General features: G+C 48.7%; 1 protein-coding gene across 3 annotated transcripts; it reads left to right on the top strand.

Annotated features, from left to right (window-relative positions):
• The first annotated feature begins 1,723 nt into the window (after positions 1 to 1,723).
• On the top strand, positions 1,724 to 12,866 carry LOC309694223 (caspase-1-like). Of its 3 annotated transcripts, none has more exons than XM_082514101.1 (10): positions 1,724 to 2,419; positions 5,861 to 5,948; positions 6,933 to 7,149; positions 7,228 to 7,447; positions 7,519 to 7,635; positions 7,704 to 7,813; positions 10,256 to 10,346; positions 10,783 to 10,840; positions 11,083 to 11,129; positions 11,652 to 12,866. In XM_082514101.1, exons 3-10 carry the CDS (start codon positions 6,940 to 6,942, stop codon positions 12,185 to 12,187), a joined length of 1,389 nt encoding a protein of 462 aa, XP_082370227.1. In that variant the 5' UTR covers positions 1,724 to 2,419; positions 5,861 to 5,948; positions 6,933 to 6,939; the 3' UTR covers positions 12,188 to 12,866. The 3 variants fall into 3 exon arrangements, with proteins under 3 accessions (XP_082370227.1, XP_082370226.1, XP_082370225.1); XM_082514100.1 differs by lacking the exon at positions 5,861 to 5,948 and having other exon boundaries at positions 1,725 to 1,998; positions 2,100 to 2,419; XM_082514099.1 differs by lacking the exon at positions 5,861 to 5,948 and having other exon boundaries at positions 1,725 to 2,419.
• Positions 12,867 to 19,437: the final 6,571 nt, after the last annotated feature.

Below are 19,437 nucleotides of genomic sequence, written 5' to 3' on the forward strand. Positions count from 1 at the left end.
TCTGTAACAAAGAAACAGCAGCGACAGACTGCTCACACAAACAAACCCGGGACAGTTACTGTGACGAATCACAGCAAACACAGAGACAGAGGGCTGTGCAAAAGCAAGTGGGCACACCCGGGACGAGTGGAGAGCATCCACAGGGTTTGAACACTTCTGTTTGGACTGCTTCATACCTGAATGAAGGCTGGGACCACTCGCTCACAGGAACGTTTCATTCATGCAATTCATTCTTTTTCATTTTAAGTTTCTAACTTGATGTTCGAGTAATGATCTATCATACGTATCAGCTACAGTAAAGGTTGTACTGCACGTGCAGTCAGCAATGCATTTCACATCGTTCCATAATCGTACATACGTAACCGTTTCTGCTAAGCAAGAAGAGACTTCCAGCTCTACATGCATCATGTCTGCCTGCTGCTTGTGTCTGTTCCACCCTGCTGTGATCCTGGGCTGTGTTATGGGATGTTGTCTGCAGCTGATAAAGCCTGTTTGATGTGTTATAAATCAAGTGTTTTATGATCTTGTGGGACGGACTGTGAAGTGATTTAAGGCCTGTGTGTGATTGTTGATGTTCATGCACAGGCTGCTGCACCCGAGGCCTCGCTGTTTCAGGCGCTGCTCGGTGTGGGCTAGGGCTGGGTATCGTCACTGATTTCTAGAATTGATTCAATTCCAATTCACAAGGTCCCAAATCGATTCGATCCACGATTCGATTTAATTCGATTCGATTCGATTTAAATCTGGGAAATTTTGACAGTCAGAAGTATAATTCAGATCAGAACATTTACATATTTTTGTATCTATAAAAAGGAAGCTGACACTCGCAAGACTTTATCCAAGGTGTGAGCATCACAGCAGAGGCCTTTGTGTCAAAGTAGCTGAAGATAAAACACAGAAAAACATGAAGGTGATTTTCCTGGCCTGGGATTTTATAAAAATATTCTGCAGTACATCAAAAACGAAAGAAAACCATTAATTAATGAACGTTACCTCTGACGTTACAGCGGTTTTATTAGACACACGGCTAAGCATTTTGCATTTTGAATAATATTAAAAAGTTTAAATTTGTTCAGTATTGAACAGCAGAAATGAGGTTTTCTTTTCGGAAGAATGTAAAAGGGGAAAAAACAGCGGCCGACAGCGCTGTAAACAACAGTAGACTTGTGTAACAAGCAAGCGAATAATGAAGAAAGCGAAACTGTTCGAGAGAGAGAGAGAGAGAGGGAGAGAGAGAGAGAGAGAGCTGCGCATCGCAATGGAAGCAAAACAGTAAAAGAGTGAATTCATGACGATGTTTATGTGAAGCGTTTGGATCTTCTTTTGCTGCTGGTTCGGTCAATATTGTTTGGAGAGAGATCAAACTAACAGCTTTAGAATCAGCACATAAAGGGCGTGAACACAAAGCGCGGACCCGGATCAGCGAGCTGTCGGCTTTCAGCCCCGACTGTGAGAAAGGCGACATCTAACTGATTCTGATCCGCGGGTCGCGCTGTGTGTTTAAGTCTATGTGCAGAATCCCTGTACCTGCTCTCATTTACTGTTTGGTGGTTCTTGAAATTTTGTGAGATGTCACCTGAGATTCTGGCATTTCGGACAAAATAAATTTATATTAAAAAATCGATTCAGGATTTTAATGAATCGATTTTTCGTTATCCAAGCCAGAATCGATTTTAATCGATGAATCGATTATAAAAACCCACCCCTAGTGTGGGCGTTTCTGTGGTCGATGCCAGCGTGGGCATGCTCCTGCACAGCTCCCTGCTCACAGTTTCTCTTTTTCACAAAGCTCCATCGTGCCGACAGTTACAGACGAGGCTTGTTCACATGGGCAGAGGTGGGGCTGTATGCGGCCTCTCACCGACAACACGAAGGCAAAGACAGGACAGAAATAGGTTGTCGGTGCGAGTCCGCAGCCTCGGGCTGTTGCTGTGAAACGTTCACTTTCTGTCCCACCCGGAGCCTCAGGCTGCTTGTTGTGGCACACCTGGAATACAGGTAAACTGTTTCTATCACACAATCAAAGGGCCTCAGGGAGCAGCACTGCGTGATGCATGATCAAGTGTAGATGCAGCTGCAACAGTGTACCTGTGTTCCAGGTGAGCCAGCACTGAGCAGCCTCAGCTGTGATTGGACACCACACACAGAAAAGTGACCTGCACTGAAAAACAGGGAAATATCAGATATTCAAATATGAAACTGGCTCTTGGACCGCTTTCTTGAGAATTTGGAAATGTCCCAAACAATCTTTCAAAAGCTCTTCCAGAGAACTGAATAACGAGTTTCCAAGGAAGTCATCTGGAACAAAACCTGGCACGGAGAATCTGCGGGGATATAAAAGCCGACGGCGCCACGCAGGAGCTGTTTGCAGCTCTCGGCAGACTGAAGCGTTCATCGGAGGAGGACGGGACTCCCTGCTGTAAGTCTCCCTTCTGCTTTGTGTTGCTTTGTGTCGTTGACAGCTTCCAGCCGTGTCCGAGGTTTCTGAGTGATCCTCAGCTCGGACTCTGACTGCTGAGCGACGCTTCAGGAGCGTCCTATCAAATGTTAATCCTGGAAAGGTTCCTTGAAGACTCGAGGCGACGTGATTTGATAGATTTGGTATTTTCTCAGCTTTAAACTGCAGTCGTTTCTTTCCTAACATTTACCTTCATTTCTGGAAACTTTCATCTTCTTCCACTATTTCTGTGACCCAACAAAAGTCCAACCAGCAAAAAAGTTCCAGCGTCAGAGTCACAAAGCTTCCAGCCGCCGTTAGCAGCCGTCAACACCTGATGGGGTACCGCTGTGCCCCGCGGGCGGACAGGCCGGGCGCAGTCGAGAACGACAGCTTCGAGAACAGCACGGGTGTGTCAGCTAAAAGGAACCTGTGAATGCAATAGCTCGATAACATGTAGAGTTTTGAACTCATACCACTGGCGTGTCTGCTGGGAGGCGGCGGGCAGCGGTGCCCACCCCCGGCGTGTTTTCTCCCACCCAGCCTGAGAGGGTTCCTTTGGCCTCTCCAGTAAAGATCATATATCAAGGTGAGAAGCAGATGTCAGGTCACATGTGTGTGCTGCTGGCTTCAAACACGTCGGCAGCTGAAACGTAAGCGAGTCGTCTCGTGGCGCCATCTTGCTGTACCGCGACGGCGCCGTGGAGCTGGTTATGGTAGGGTGACCATTGATTTCCAATAAAGAAAACACTTGGCCCAGTCCTGAAGAACTTTAATAATACTGCTGGCTTAAAGAAAACTTTAACATATTGAAACATTCCTTCTCTGTGCGGTTAATGAATGGCGAAATAAAAAGTGTCATATAGTCAGCGAGTGCAAAAAAGAGGACGGTTGGTCACCCTAGTTCATGGGGACATCGCTCGGGTAACATGTGTGCGCCATGATCACGTGATCACATGTGTGCGTTTGACCCTGCGATGAAACAGAGCGCATGCGTGTGAGTGTGCAGCACTGACTTTTCATCGCCACTTCACGGTAACATACTGGCGTCGCTGTGTTACGGTAGCTCACCGTTCTGCAGGATGACACCGTGTTTGCTGGTGTGGTAGCACTATGGTAACGCACCGTAGCCTTTTTTACGGTATCTCACTGGCGACAGTGACGTTATGTTGTAAATTACGTCAACAAAGTAACGTCATACTGTGATTAATAAATTGGTATACTACCGTTTATTCACGGCATGTCACTGTAAGCCCGCTGCAAGGCAATAAACTGCAATATATTAACCAGTAACTCACCGTGTTTTATGCAGCATACCCACATCCACGAACTTGACAGCCGAGGTCACCAGTGAACTTATAAAACTCCTCCTCAGTGGTCTCCCTTCTTGTTCCTAGGCATGTGAATGAAGGCAGAAAATGTCCTGAAAGTGGCAGGGCAGTTCTCAGTTCCACAGGAAAGCCTATAGTGAGCTAATGTTTGTGGCTTTTAACATGCAAACTGAACAATATAAATTTGCGTGCACTGAAGCCACAAAATTTAGAAATACACACAGTTGCAGAAAGTTCAGTGACCAATTACCTTTCCTAAATGACATATGCAAAAAATAAGAGTATTGTCAATAGGGACCAATTCCCAGTTTTTACATGATCAAAATTATTCACAAAAGGCTTCAATAAAGAGAAAATGTGTGCGGACAAGAGAGCAGTGCACACAAATGATTTGAGCTCGACGCTTTAATGGGTTTAACATGACTTAGCACTCCGCACCGTACAGGTAGTACAAGCACACCTGAAAACACTGACCAGCTAACAGCTTTAAGCATTTGGGCGCAACCTCGGTAGTTCACCGATTCACCTGTTGCAAACGTCCAAGTTTCTATCAAGTCTCATAAATCCATCGGCAACTATTACCTAACTAGTCTTTTGAGTCTCCACATTCATAGATATTGACATTTTGTCTTTAAATGAAAATATCCTGGTAGCTTAAAAGTCAAAACAAACCGTACTAAGAGCGCATTTCGGACTTCTCTCGAATAAGTGAAAAAAACACTTACCTTCAGACTGATTAGCAGGTTCCGATCCAACTTTAATGTGTCCCATGTCAGTCCGTTTTAGGGAAAAAGTGTTAAGTGGTTTCATTTAATTTTGAGATACTCCCGCATGGACGAGCAGCAATTTGGAGTCTAGCAGAGTTACCACGAATAGCATACGATCTTCAGATATAATCCGATCAACCTTGCATTTAACCCGATTGAACATCCAGTTACCTCTTCTAAGTTGCATATGTTAACGGTCTCATCATCACTCTGTGCTGCAGCGAACTGTATCTGTGGCACAGAATAGTTGATGGCCATGTTGTTCTCCTGCTTTGCAGCTTTTTTTGAGTCTGAATTGCGGCTTAAACGTGCAAAACTAAGAGAAGCAGATCAATATTTTCTTCTTCTTGTTATTTAATGGTGGTTGGCAACCAGCGCAAGGAGCATTAACCACCTCGATTTTCTATCCCCATTGTTGTTTTGAAAGTGAATACCCGACGTGTGCGTCATACGTCACGTTGTACGTCAGGTGAAGGTGTGGTGTCGGCTATCGCACCTGTCGCATTACAAAGCTTTAAAAACACAACCCAACGCGCTAAACACGAACAAACATAAACACCCGTGTTACATTATCACGTATATCAGGACATCTCTCCTGAACCAAGACGCAGTGGTGCTACAAAGGAATTATTGCTTTAGGAGAGCATTTAATAGCAGTCTGGCCTGCAGCAAAATGCACCGCTAAAAATACAGTTTCTGCTTGTCCCAGAATTTATTAATTTTGAGAGTGAAGTTGTAGGACTGATGCTGGTTAGTGGTGTAGGTTTCATGGATGTGACACCTTGTGTAAAATGACGACCAGAGCATATTATTAGGTCAGTTCACTCGTTAGGCAGAGGTGTCTTAAAAAGTACCACCTTATACAAAACAAATGAAGGTCAGTATAAGAAAGAATAAGAAGAGAAAAAAGCAACATCCTGCTAAATGAAGTCATGTTTAAACATTACTCTAAATGTAGCCATTAGTTTTTGTTGCTGGCCATACAAAAACAAGCATACTTCAATTATATTTCCCAAGTATATCTTACCTAGTACGTATACTAATAATGCTTCTGGGGACTTTATTGGCCCCCGTTTTAGTACACAACAGTATTCTTGAAATTAACTTTGAGATGTACTTTTTGCTCACCATAAATGTACTAGCATAATGTCATAATGTCTACAAGAGTATAATTAAAATATACTCGACTATCACAATACTAACCTTACAAGTATACTATTAATTTACTTTTTAGTTTACACTGGAGTTACTTCTGATTGAAAAACAGTAATTAAAATGCAATTGAAACATATTTTTCACATGTAACAAATCTCTTCATTCCCCAGATATCAGATATCAGTTCTAACTATCAGAAGGCTTCATTTATAAAGAACTGCTCCCATAGTTCAAGCACTAGAATCATATAGTGAACAGGTGAGAAAGTGTTTTGAGAGTTGAGGTTTATTAACTATTGACCCTTTTCACTCACGGTTTGCACAATTTCATTTTTTAAATTAATGATTTGCCCCACTTACTCTGTTCAAAAGGTAAAAGATGCTGATGCTTAAATGTAATTTGGTCTAAAAAAGGAAGAAAATACATACAAAGTAAACTAAAGGTATACTTGCTTGTTTTCTAGTTTTTAAAGTATACTTGAATATTCTTTTTGGTAAGAGTGAGACTGGCTGTTTGATACAAAGTGGGCTGTAATAATGTTTCACATTGTTTGAATAAACAAATACATTTATTAATATATGAGGTTCCATTCAGTTCAAGGAATTAAATTTTACTGTGGCTGCAACTTACTCCTTAAGTTAAAAATGATGCTGTATATTGTAGTTTATATGTCATACTACTCTCACAGTGAATCACATTTTATAGTAACACACTCTGAATGAGGATTTAAGTGATTACTCTACAGTGTAATCGCACACGTGCAGGCTGAAAGCGCATCAGGCTGAATGAACCTGCCGTTCAGACCCGGGAGGCGGAGCTACTTTCACCTGAGATCATCTCTGTGGCAGAACTTTCATTTACAGACAGGACTAACAAGGCTGAACCTACAACACTACAGCTGTCATTACACTAACATGTTTATTTCATAGAGAAAAAATACCCAAAGTTTGATGCAAGCAAAGAAAGCGAGCAGTGAACAAAGCCTGTAGCTCGGTGCTGATCGTGTGTACATGTGGACATTTTTACTTCTGCCTCCTTTACACAGTAACAATAATATTATTTATAATGTGGTAATGTTGTGCACTGCATCACTGTGGCGTCTGTGATGGATGACAGCGTTGAGCAGCGTGTTGAGCAGCGTGTTGAGCAGCGTGTTGAGCAGCGTGTTGAGCAGCGCTGCTCATTCAGCAGCTGTTCATGACGGATCCACTGAGCCGATTCTGTCCTCTGATCTTCTCGCAGGGCAGCGATGGCGATGAGCACCGACAACATGACCAGAAACATCCAGGCTACAAATGTGCCCCGACGGACAAAGCGTGTCGCCCTGCTGATCAACAACATGCATTTTTACAATCCGGCATTAACCAGACACGGGGCTGACAAAGATGAGCAGGCCGTGGTCAACCTGCTCCACACTCTGGGATACGAGGTGGATAGACATCGGAACCTACCTGCACAGGTAACTTTCCTTCACTGAGGCTTGCACTGCTTTTCCACAGCGACCCAACGACTGACGTCTGACTTTTTGCTCTTACAGAAAATGGACGAAGCTCTGAAAAGGTTTAGCAGACGTCCGACACTGCCCCTCACAGACAGCGTGTTTGTTGTTGTCATGTCCCACGGAGGCATGGGAACTATCTGTGGAACGGGCAATCACAGGATAGAAATTGACCGAATTTATGAGCGCTTAAACTCTAGAAACTGTCCCGCGCTGAAGGACAAACCGAAGATCGTCATCATTCAGGCGTCCAGAGGAGGTGAGTCTCCGCTCGCGCGCTGCTGGCGGCTGCTGTGAACATGGCGTTTCACTAAGCGTTGTCTGTTTCAGTGCTCGTACCTGGAAGACCGCCTGTGCCCACAGATAACATGAAAGCTCGATCAGTAAATGAAGCTGCTCGGCTGCACACGGAAAAGGATTTCATCACTCTTCATTGCAGCGCGCCTCGTGAGTCCTGCAGCATCCAGTACTGATCACTGTCACACACAGCTGTTCACACCTGTTTGTGTTTGCAGACATAGCTGCATACAAACACCCGGCGTACAGCTCCTTCTTCATCCAAAGTATCGCTGAGGTGTTCAGCAGTCGGTGCGTCCAGGATCCCATCGATGAACTCTTCAAAAATGTACGTTTAAGAATATTCTGAACTCTTTGAAAACACGACGAAGGTCTGAGAACCAGACAGGTGACCACAGGTGGTGCTCAAAGCCCCGCCCATTTGGCCTTTTACTCCATAAATGGAGGAAACGTGTCGGGGAAAAAGAGCCAAAGAGCCCATCCTGTTACAGAACCTGGAGCATTGAAGCTTCTACAAATACTCGTTTTCAAACTGAAGAGTGACGCCTCCCTCAGTCTCCCTCCCTGAGCCTCCCTCCCTCGTCCTCCCTCGTCCTCCCTTGTCCTCCCTCATCCTCCCTGGGCCTCCTTGGGTCTCCCTCGGCCTCCTTGGGTCTCCCTCGTCCTCCCTCGTTCTCCCTCCCTCGTCCTCCCTGGGCCTCCCTGGGCCTCCCTTGTCCTCCCTCATCCTCCCTCGTCCTCCCTGGGCCTCCTTGGGTCTCCCTCGTCCTCCCTCGTTCTCCCTCCCTCGTCCTCCCTCGTCCTCCCTGGGCCTCTCTCGTCCTCCCTCCCTCGTTCTCCCTCGTCCTCCCTGGGCCTCCTTGGGTCTCCCTTGTCCTCCCTCATCCTCCCTCGTCCTCCCTGGGCCTCCTTGGGTCTCCCTCGTCCTCCCTCGTTCTCCCTCCCTCGTCCTCCCTCGTCCTCCCTGGGCCTCTCTCGTCCTCCCTCCCTCGTCCTCCCTGGGCCTCCCTCGTCCTCCCTTGTCTTCCCTGGGCCTCCTTGGGTCTCCCTCGCCCTCCCTCGTCCTCCCTGGGCCTCCTTGGGTCTCCCTCGTCCTCCCTGGGCCTCCTTGGATCTCCCTCCCTCATCTTCCCTCGTCCTCCCTCATTCTCCCTCCCTCGTCCTCCCTGGGCCTCCCTCGTCCTCCCTTGTCTTCCCTGGGCCTCCTTGGGTCTCCCTCGCCCTCCCTCGTCCTCCCTCATCCTCCCTGGGCCTCCTTGGGTCTCCCTCGCCCTCCCTCGCCCTCCCTCGTCCTCCCTGGGCCTCCTTGGGTCTCCCTCGCCCTCCCTCGCCCTCCCTCGTCCTCCCTGGGCCTCCTTGGGTCTCCCTCGTCCTCCCTCGTTCTCCCTCCCTCGTCCTCCCTCGTCCTCCCTCGTCCTCCCTGGGCCTCTCTCGTCCTCCCTCCCTCGTTCTCCCTGGGCCTCCTTGGATCTCCCTCCCTCGTCCTCCCTGGGCCTCCCTCGTCCTCCCTTGTCTTCCCTGGGCCTCCTTGGGTCTCCCTCGCCCTCCCTCGTCCTCCCTGGGCCTCCTTGGATCTCCCTCCCTCATCTTCCCTCGTCCTCCCTCATTCTCCCTCCCTCGTCCTCCCTGGGCCTCCCTCGTCCTCCCTTGTCTTCCCTGGGCCTCCTTGGGTCTCCCTCGCCCTCCCTCGTCCTCCCTGGGCCTCCTTGGGTCTCCCTCGTCCTCCCTGGGCCTCCTTGGATCTCCCTCCCTCATCTTCCCTCGTCCTCCCTCATTCTCCCTCCCTCGTCCTCCCTGGGCCTCCCTCGTCCTCCCTTGTCTTCCCTGGGCCTCCTTGGGTCTCCCTCGCCCTCCCTCGTCCTCCCTCGTCCTCCCTGGGCCTCCTTGGGTCTCCCTCGCCCTCCCTCGCCCTCCCTCGTCCTCCCTGGGCCTCCTTGGGTCTCCCTCGTCCTCCCTCGTCCTCCCTCGTTCTCCCTTGTCCTCCCTGGGCCTCCTTGGATCTCCCTCCCTCATCTTCCCTCGTCCTCCCTCGTTCTCCCTCCCTCGTCCTCCCTCGTTCTCCCTCGTCCTCCCTTGTCCTCCCTGGGCCTCCTTGGATCTCCCTCCCTCATCTTCCCTCGTCCTCCCTCGTCCTCCCTCGTCCTCCCTGGGCCTCCTTGGATCTCCCTCCCTCATCTTCCCTCGTCCTCCCTCGTTCTCCCTCCCTCGTCCTCCCTCGTCCTCCCTCGTTCTCCCTCGTCCTCCCTTGTCCTCCCTGGGCCTCCTTGGATCTCCCTCCCTCATCTTCCCTCGTCCTCCCTCGTCCTCCCTCGTCCTCCTTGGATCTCCCTCCCTCATCTTCCCTCGTCCTCCCTCGTTCTCCCTCCCTCGTCCTCCCTCGTTCTCCCTCGTCCTCCCTTGTCCTCCCTGGGCCTCCTTGGATCTCCCTCCCTCATCTTCCCTCGTCCTCCCTCGCCCTCCCTCGTCCTCCCTCGTCCTCCCTGGGCCTCCTTGGGTCTCCCTCGGCCTCCCTGGGCCTCCCTGGGCCTCCTTGGATCTCCCTCCCTCATCTTCCCTCGTCCTCCCTCGTCCTCCCTCATCTCCCTCCCTCGTTCTCCCTCGTCCTCCCTTGTCCTCCCTGGGCCTCCTTGGATCTCCCTCCCTCATCTTCCCTCGTCCTCCCTCGGCCTCCCTGGGCCTGTGATGTCATGGTGCTGGCTCAGAGACAGGTTCTGGTCCTCCTGTTCGTGGAGCTGATGCGTGGTCACAGTGTGATATTTCTGACCCACAGGTCATGCAGTGCTTCCGTGTGCCAGGCATGCAGCAGCTGATGCCGAGCGTGCAATTACACACCCTGACGAAGCCCTTCTACCTGCTTCCAGGTGAGTGCAGAAACACGAGGTTGTGTGTGAGACTGTGACACCTGGATTATAAACCTGTGTTCATATAAATGCAGCTTCAGCGCTCGGACTGATTTCAGTCTGTGATGTGCTGCATGAGGACAGACACAGAGTTCCTTCTCGTGTTTGTTTCTTCTCTCACCCCAACCAATCACAGCAGATGGCCGCCCCTCCCTGAGCCTGGTTCTGCCGGAGGGTTCTTCCTGTTAAAAGGGAGTTTTTCCTTCCCTCTGTCGCCAAAGTGCTGCTCATAGGGGGTCATATGATTGTTGGGTTTTTCTCTGTATCTATGAAGCGCCTTGAGGCGACTTTTGTTGTGATTTGGCGCTATATAAATAAAATTGAATTGAATTGAATTTTTTTCTGAGGTGCTGTGAAAAGTGTAAACCTATCATTTTGACCCCGGATGTACTTACAGGAAACGTGCAGGTGCCTACACGACCTGAGGATCCACGCGGGAGACCGGACGCTCTCAGGTAGGAGGAGGAGGACTGAAAGAGGAGAGCGGAAAGCCTCTCCTCTCTGCTTCTTTATTTTAAGCCTCACATTCCCCTCCATGGCTGTAGATCTCTGCATGTTGAAGGAACAGCCTGTCACTGTAGGAAACCCAAGAATCAGTCTAGCTAGCACAGAGAGCCCCGCTCCATCACGCCTGTCTATAACAGTATGACAGCCATGTGATGTCCAAGTGTGCATGCTGACCCCCTCCTGCTTTCAGGGCGGAGCCTGCTGGAGTCCGATGGGTGAGGTCAGAGCTGAAGAAGTGTAAGTGTGTTTTTAATGTGATTCAAACAGCGCACGGTCCCATCACTCATTCTGCCGAGCTTGGACAGACGGGACTTCTTTAAGTTTCTTGAAGACGCCTCATCCGAGGAGCTGCTTCAGTTCTTGGACCAAACGGTATTTAAACGCCGGTGGGAGTGTCCCTCAATGGTGACTCATCTCATGAGCTAAGGCGAAGCAATGTGACCCTGCCATACTGAGATCACCTGACCTCAGGCTGGACTGTAGGTCGTGCACAGTCTGTGTCGTAAGCCACGCCCTCTGTCCAAAGTGGACACAGATGTGATGAAATGTGAACACTGGCATCCTCAGGGAGTGGCCTTTGACCTTTTGGAGCAGTGGTCCAGGTCAGTGTAGTCCACCTTCTGGCTTTAGAACTGAAGCAGCCTCTCGGATGAAACGTCTGGACAAACTCGGAGAAGTCTGGTGGTCTTGGTTCGGCTCCTGAGACCGCCGAGGCCTGGATGACTGACTGTAGCTGGATTGTGTTTGTTCTCTCATCAGATTGCTGTCAGCTCACCATCGACATGAACACGGTGAACAGGAAACTCAAACTGTCCCACCATACCAGGAAAGTGGAGTATCTGTCGGAGCCTCAGCGGTATCCCGATCATCCCGACAGATTCGACCGGGCTCAGCTGCTGTGCAGAGATGGGCTGATGGGTCGCGGGTACTGGGAGGTGGAGTGGACCGGCGAGGTTTACATAGCGGTGAGTTACAGAGGGATCAGAAGGAAAGGAGACAGCAACGAGACCCTGTTCGGGTGGAACAACCAGTCGTGGAGTCTGTACTGCTCCGATACATACGCCGTCTGGCACGACGGCAAAGAAACGGCACTCTCCTCGCGCTCCTACTCCTCATCCTCCCTGTCCGACTCTAGTAGGGCAGCAGTGTACGTGGACTGTCAGGCTGGCACTCTGTCCTTCCTCAAGGTCTCCTCTGACACTCTGACCCACCTCCACACCTTCAAGACCAAATTCACTGAGCCCGTGTATGCCGGGTTCAGAGTCTTCACTGAGTCCTCATTGCGTCTGTGCTGAGTGGCATGGAGAGCGTCCACTCGTGGGGTGGGCTAGAGTGGATGTGTTTTCAGAGTAATGGTAGAGGGAGCTTTCTCTCGCTTCTCTTCGAGTTGTGACATTTCTTTCCTTTATCCTGCATGTGCTGCACTCGGGGTCAAAGGTTTGGCTGTAGTTCTGACCCAGGCATCAGTGATGTTCCCGCTGTGCTCCTCCCTGCCTGAGGGTGGTGCTGTTCACTGGTTAAAGACTTTAACTGGAACCTGACCGGGCTGGTTTGGCTCCGCCTTCTTCCAAAAGTCACATGCCTGCAGCGTGAACGTGTTTTTAAACTTTGTGCATGTTGTAAATGTTATAAACACAAATGTCTGACTGTGCGACACACTTCCTGTTGTGTGTGTAACTGTGGAGGCGGGTCGTTGCTCTGGCTGTGACGCTCTGATGACCGTGGTTGCACGCTCTGACAGATGCTTTTATGATGACTGTGATGTTTTTGTGTAATTGTGTATAAAGTTTGATTTGAATGTGCAGCTGTAGTTCCTCAGTGTGGCCACCTGATGGCAGCAAACCCTCCGACTCTTTCAGCGTGATTCACTGCTTCCTGTTTCCAGACAGTGTCTGATTGGAGGACACAGAAAGTCCAAACAAATGTGTACTTATGTGAGGTTTCAAAGATCAATAAACAGAAAAGTGAACGGCTCGTTTCTGTCAGTCTTCTCTGAAGTCTGTAGATGCTGAGGAGCGTTGCAGGAAACCACGTCCATCTTTAAAGTGGGCCGACGTTCCCACGTTAGCCGACGTTCCCTCTGTTCCCTCAGAATCGGGACAAGCTGATGTATCCTGTTGTGACTGTGGCTGTCAAGCTTTCCTTTTCTGCCCCACCCCATGTCTCAGGCTGTTGTTGTGCCACACCTGGAATACAGACAAACTGTTTTGTTTACACGAGACGTCTAAATTTAGACGTCCCACAGTAAGACGTGTTACATAAACAGACAAATATCTCATGTTCAGTTATGAAACTGGTTCTTTGACGTCTTCTTTGGAATTTGGAAACGATCCCAAACAGTCTCATAAAATCTGTTCCAGAGAACTCCACAACCAGATTCTCAGGAAGTCGTCTGAACAAACACGAGTGATCAGGCTGCATTAGTCCACTCGCACAGAAGGACACACACAGGGTTACGTGATCAGCTCGGGTAACCAGTGCAGGTTTTTTACCCCGATCAAAGAAGAGGATTCGGGTTTCCCTGATTCCAGCACACAGCTCAGACATGATCGCAGAGGATCGCCCAAACGGACGCCACCTGAGCACTGCCTCGCTTACACAATAATAATAATAATAATAATGGATTGGATTGATATAGCGCTTTTCAAGGCACCCAAAGCGCTTTACAATACCACTATTCATTCACTCTCACATTCACACACTGGTGGAGGCAGCTACGGTTGTAGCCACAGCTGCCCTGGGGCAGACTGACAGAAGCCAGGCTGCCATATCGCGCCATCGGCCCCTCTGGCCAACACCAGTAGGCAAGTAGGGTAAAGTGTCTTGCCCAGGGACACAACGACCAGGACAGAGAGCCCAGGGATCGAACCGGCGACCTTCCGGTTACAGATGCGATTCCCAACCCCCTGAGCCACGGTCGCCCTGTCACACAAGCACGTTCTACTGTGCTGAAGTGGCGACACCTGGGAGGTGGGAGTGCGCTGTCTGGGCAGCGATGTTTGGAAACAGTCTGAACCCCAGCGTGATACCTGCTTGTGACGCTGACGCACACAAACCTGCACAGGTCCGAACAAAGCTGCTCATTACACATGTCAGGAGCTGTGATCAGACATCAAACAAGGAAGCAGAGCGCGTTGAAGACGGCGAGCTGAACCTGCTGCTCCAGCACAAACCTCCCTCTGTGAACCTCCGTGTTGCTCACAATGATCAGTAAAGTCAGACTGCTGTTTGTTTCCAGCAGGTTTGTTCTACACAGCAAAGGTCGGCATAGTTAGGTTGGATTTTAGCAACTGCTCCTGCAGGTTATTCTTTTTGATGTTTGGATTAGAATAATCCTCCAACCCATATTTAATCTGTATTTTAATCTTCCATTCACCGGCAAACACCACAAAAAACTACAGTGAAATAACAACTGGAAACAAATATTCTGTCAGCAAAATAAAATTACAACCCAAATAAAACGTAACACAAAGTAAAACACACAAACATGTGCACCTTTCTGCCAAACGTTCATAAGCAGTTGCAGTCCATATCGTCCAAGCCTGTTTTCCTGGCACGAGTCCTCAGGCTGGCAGCACAAGCACAACTCTGAAGTCCACCACTAGGTGGCAGCAACACGACATGGAACCAGATTAAACAGACAACTTTAACTTTGTAATCACAGAATAATTACATTTTAATTCATTTACAAATATGTATTAACATGGAAAAAGATTAAATGTGTTTTCCTTCTTTATTCAAAGGTCATATTTGTCACATTGATCACACAGGTTTCAGACTCTCTCATCATTGCTCTTGGTGACTTTAACAAAGCCAATCTGAGCCATGAGCTTCCCAAAATACAAGCAGTATATTAAATGCCCGACCAGAGAGGAGAGGACATTAGACCACTGTTACAGCACGATCAGCGGGGCCTATCGCGCGGTGCCCCGCGCTTCACTCGGTCTTTCTGACCACATCATGATCCACCTAATCCCCACGTACAGACAGAGGCTGAAGCTCTCCAAACCTGTCGTGAGGACTAAAAAACTGTGGAGCAACGAGGCTGTGGAGGAGCTTCGCACGTGTTTGGAGACCACAGACTGGGACACAATGAAGGCTGCTTCTAACAGCTTGGACGAGTTTACGGACACTGTCACCTCCTATATCCACTTCTGTGAGGACAGCATTGTGCCATCACGCACCAGGGTGAGTTATAACAATGACAAACCCTGGTTTACTCCTAAACTCAAAAAGCTGTGGCTGGAAAAGAGTAAGGCGTTCAGAAGCGGAGACAGGGACTGCTACAGAGAGGCCAAGTACAGGTTCACTAAAGAAGTGGACATTGCTAAACATCAGCACTCTGAGAAGATGCAGCAGCAGATCTCAGAGAATGACTCGGCCTCTGTGTGGAAAGGTTTTAGGAATATCACCAACTACAAGCCTAAAACCCCCCACTCCACTGATGACTTGCTCTTGGCCAACACCCTAAACGACTTCTACTGCCGTTTTGACGAGCCATCAGGCAGCCTTCACACCTCCAACGGCCCCAACAATAGAGACACTTTGGACACTAATTCCCCCACCTCTCCCCCCTCCATAGAGCCATCACCACCTTCAATCACTTCACCTACAACACCCCCCTCCTCACCCCACACAAAAGAGGATTTCACACCACCTCCTCCCACCACAACTCTTCATATTCATGAAGCAGATGTGAGGAAGCAGTTTAAGAACCTGAATGCTCAGAAAGCTCCCGGCCCAGACGGTGTGTCTCCTGCCACCCTCAGACACTGTGCAAACGAGCTGGCCCCAGTGTTTTCTGGCATCTTCAACTCCTCACTGCAGGCATGTCATGTGCCTGCCTGCTTCAAGTCCTCCACCATAATCCCTGTCCCCAAGAAACCTAGGATCACTGGACTAAATGACTACAGACCCGTGGCTCTGACATCTGTGGTCATGAAGTCATTTGAGCGCCTGGTTCTCTCCCATCTCAGGACCCTCACGGCCCCCCTCCTGGACCCCCTGCAGTTTGCATATAGAGCCAACAGGTCTGTAGACGACGCCATCAACATGGCCCTACACTTCATCCTGCAGCATCTGGACTCCCCAGGAACCCCTCAGGGCTGTGTTCTTTCTCCTCTGCTCTTCTCCCTGTACACCAACTGCTGCACCTCCACCCACCAGTCTGTCAAGCTAATCAAGTTCGCAGATGACACCACCGTTATTGGGCTCATCTCGGACGGGGATGAGTCTGCCTACAGGAGGGAGGTTGAACGTCTGGTGTCCTGGTGCAGCCACAACAACCTGGTGCTGAATGCCCAGAAGACAGTGGAGATTATTGTGGACTTCAGGAAGCACACAGCCCCACTCCCCCCCATCATCCTGACTGACACCCCCATCACCTCTGTGGACTCATTCCGCTTCCTGGGTACCACCATCACCCAGGACCTGAAGTGGGAGCCCACCATCACCTCCGTCATCAAGAAAGCCCAGCAGAGGATGTACTTCCTGAGGCAGCTGAAGAAATTCAACCTGCCAACACGGACGATGATGCAATTCTACACCGCAATCATCGAGTCCATCCTCACGTCCTCCATCACCGTGTGGTACGCTGGAGCCACTATCAGGGACAAACAGAGACTGCAGCGTGTTGTGCGCTCTGCTGAGAAGGTGATTGGCTGCAGACTCCCATCTCTGCAGGACCTGTACACCTCCAGGACACTGCGGCGTGCAGCTCGGATCTCAGCTGACCCTTCTCACCCTGGACACAGTCTGTTTGACCTGCTCCCCTCAGGCAGGAGGCTCCGGTCCATTCGCACCAGAACCTCTCGCCACAAGAACAGTTTCTTCCCCTCTGCTGTTGGACACATGAACAATAAACGTACGACTGTTCCCACCACTAACACATGACCCTACGCTGTGTTCACTGCATCATTCCATGTTTGGCACTGATCACCACCTGCACTCATGTATATATCATGTATATATCTATCTACTTAGCACTTTTAATTCTTATTCTCATTTTTATTTTCATGTCTATTTAAGCTTAATTTATAACAGTATTTATAACAGTATGTTTGCACTGAAGCACTGCAGCAATTTCCTAATGTTGTAAACCCGCTCAACATTTGGCAATAAAACCCTTTCTGATTCTGATTCTTCTGCGTGTGTTTTAATAAACTCATTGTTTGATTGCACTCTTCTGTTGGTTTGTTTCATTGCTCCACATTTATTGAATTCGGGACAGCGACCTCTGAACTTTAGCGTGGATGCTGTGTCCTGTCACAGGATGTTTCCCTCAGTCTGCAGGCTGGGTTACAGAGACCCGCCTGCTGTTTATCAGGAGGATTATCAGTAGAAGCTGTAATTACTGTTCTTTGACACTATAAATATATATGGTAGCAGGCTGAGGGGCGGAGCCTGTTCGTCTGACTGACACTCTGTCGCGGTTAATGTTCACATTATTGCAGCTGTTTGTTCTGTACTGAGTGTTTCCAGCAACGGCCGCCATGACAGAGACTGCAGTACCTGTTGGTGACCTCTGACCTCTGTTGTGTTTGGGGCTAATAAAAGCTGTGTTCCTGAAGTCGAGCAGCGTATGGAGGCCGGGAACTGCAGGCCTATATGGAGACGTCTGTCCCCTCCTGTGCTTAAACTCGCCAGTGTTCTTTGAGGCGGCGTCGTGTGCGAGGAACCGGCGAGGATGAGGCCGGAGGCCAGAGTCCGAGCTGAAGGCAGAGAGGAGCTTTGTACTGAGACAGAGCTCGCTCTGCCTCTCAGCTACATCACAGTAATCATTCAACACGCGTATATTACTTTTATATATCTATACAATGTTTGATCGATGACTTGATTGCACTTTGGATTTTCAGCTGACCACCCCAAACCTCTGCAGCAGTGCTGGCAGCACTCACAGGTGAGGCCCTCAGCTCGGCCTGTGCTGGATGCAGCCTGTCCTACGGAGCTGCAGGTAACCTCAGGGTGCGCTCAGTTCAGACATGGCTATGTGGACAGCACATTGTTACTGTTATGCCAGCTGTACGCTCACTACTTTACAGTATTTGTATCACATATGTTCAGTGTTGTCCTATGAACAGATATAAGAAAAACTGTGGAGGGTGTACTCGCGGATACCTGACACGTCACACTTTGTTCTCCTTTGTTTGTTTCCCAGTCAGCAGAACATTTAGCTGTAATAGCATCACGGCTGGTATTTACAGAAATATGAACAGCACGATGAACAAGCAGCAGCTTCCTGAGCAGCAAACTCACAGAGGGAATAAACTAGGTCAGCTGAGTGTGTGTATGAGCGTGTGCTGTTTGTATATTATGTGTGTATTCAAACCTCGTGCACTCACTGATAGATATTGAGGCAGTGAAATGATTGCTGCTGTGCAATCTCTGACCAGAAAACTACAGTAAAAATGTACCGAAGAACTGAATAAAGTAACTTAACAGATAAAACATGAACATCAAAGTAAAGTAATTATTACTTAAATTAAGAATTTAACCTAAGAAGTCTGAACTAAGAGTTAGAGTTACATTTGAAATAAACAGCTTGCAGTGGGAGGTATAGTAATGAGGTGCATTATTATGGTTCGAGTCCATGTGCAGTGATGCGATGTATGAGCGAGTCCAGTCCTCCAGTCATACACCTGGTTCAGGGCCCGGATAGCCTGAGGGAAGAAGCTCCTCCTCATTTTCTCTGTTTTGGCCCTGAGGGAGCAGAAGCGCTTCCAGACCTCAGGAAGTGAAGAAGTGATGTGGTGAGGCTGAAGATCTCAGCGCAGGCTCTCAGGACCTGACCTGGGATTGCATGTGGTCCTGCTGCCTTCCTGGTGTTCACCCTCCTGAAAGCTTTGCTGCTGATGAAACAGCAGCTCGCAGTGACAGCAGCGCTCACTTCACCTGGATCCTTCAGTCTGTCGTCCTAAAGGTGACCCTGCTGCAGCCTGCTGGGACCGTGAGGCTAGGGTTGCCAACTCCCTGAAAAATAAATAAGGGACACCTCGTGGCCAGGGCCGGGCAACCCAGTGTGGTAGCTCTTTTTTGTTGTGTGTGAAATTATTTTTAAGCATTTGACTTGAACTTGATTTAAGCAGATGCATATTCTTTGTCATATGACCGTATGGGAAACAAATGATCATTTAGCCATTTATTTTTAGCTCAAAATGACAACATTAACACAGTAAAACAGGTCTCTTTCTTAAACAGAAGCCTGTCATGCTTAACTTTTGAGAATATAAGTAAATCTTTCTTTAAAAGAACTCTGTCCTGCTTAACTTAAAATAATAGAAAACAATAAAAGAAAAATATTCTTGTAACAGTGCACATTTAGTGCATTTAGTACAATTGGCTTCAGTTGAGGTATTATTTCAGCTTTTCTAAAGCTGCTCCTGTTTGTAAACCCACTTGTTCCCATGATTACGCATCATAACTCATCATCATTATTCATCTATGTATTACTTTTATGTATTAGTCATCTATTTGTTGTAATCATCTATCCTTGCAGTTGTTTATTACACAAAATAAGTTATATTATTACACTTCTGGCCACATAGCG

This window comes from Aulonocara stuartgranti (genome assembly GCF_965226115.1).
Source record: "Aulonocara stuartgranti genome assembly, chromosome: 18".
Taxonomy (NCBI): Eukaryota; Metazoa; Chordata; class Actinopteri; order Cichliformes; family Cichlidae; genus Aulonocara; species Aulonocara stuartgranti.

Excerpts from the sequence above, each read along its gene's own strand:
- LOC309694223 (XM_082514101.1), top strand. The coding sequence starts at position 6,940 with ATGGCGATGAGCACCGACAACATGACCAGAAACATCCAGGCTACAAAT. Across the intron at positions 10,347-10,782 it reads GCCCTTCTACCTGCTTCCAG|GAAACGTGCAGGTGCCTACA; the intron begins GTGAGTGCAGAA and ends ATGTACTTACAG. Across the intron at positions 10,841-11,082 it reads GGGAGACCGGACGCTCTCAG|GGCGGAGCCTGCTGGAGTCC; the intron begins GTAGGAGGAGGA and ends TCCTGCTTTCAG.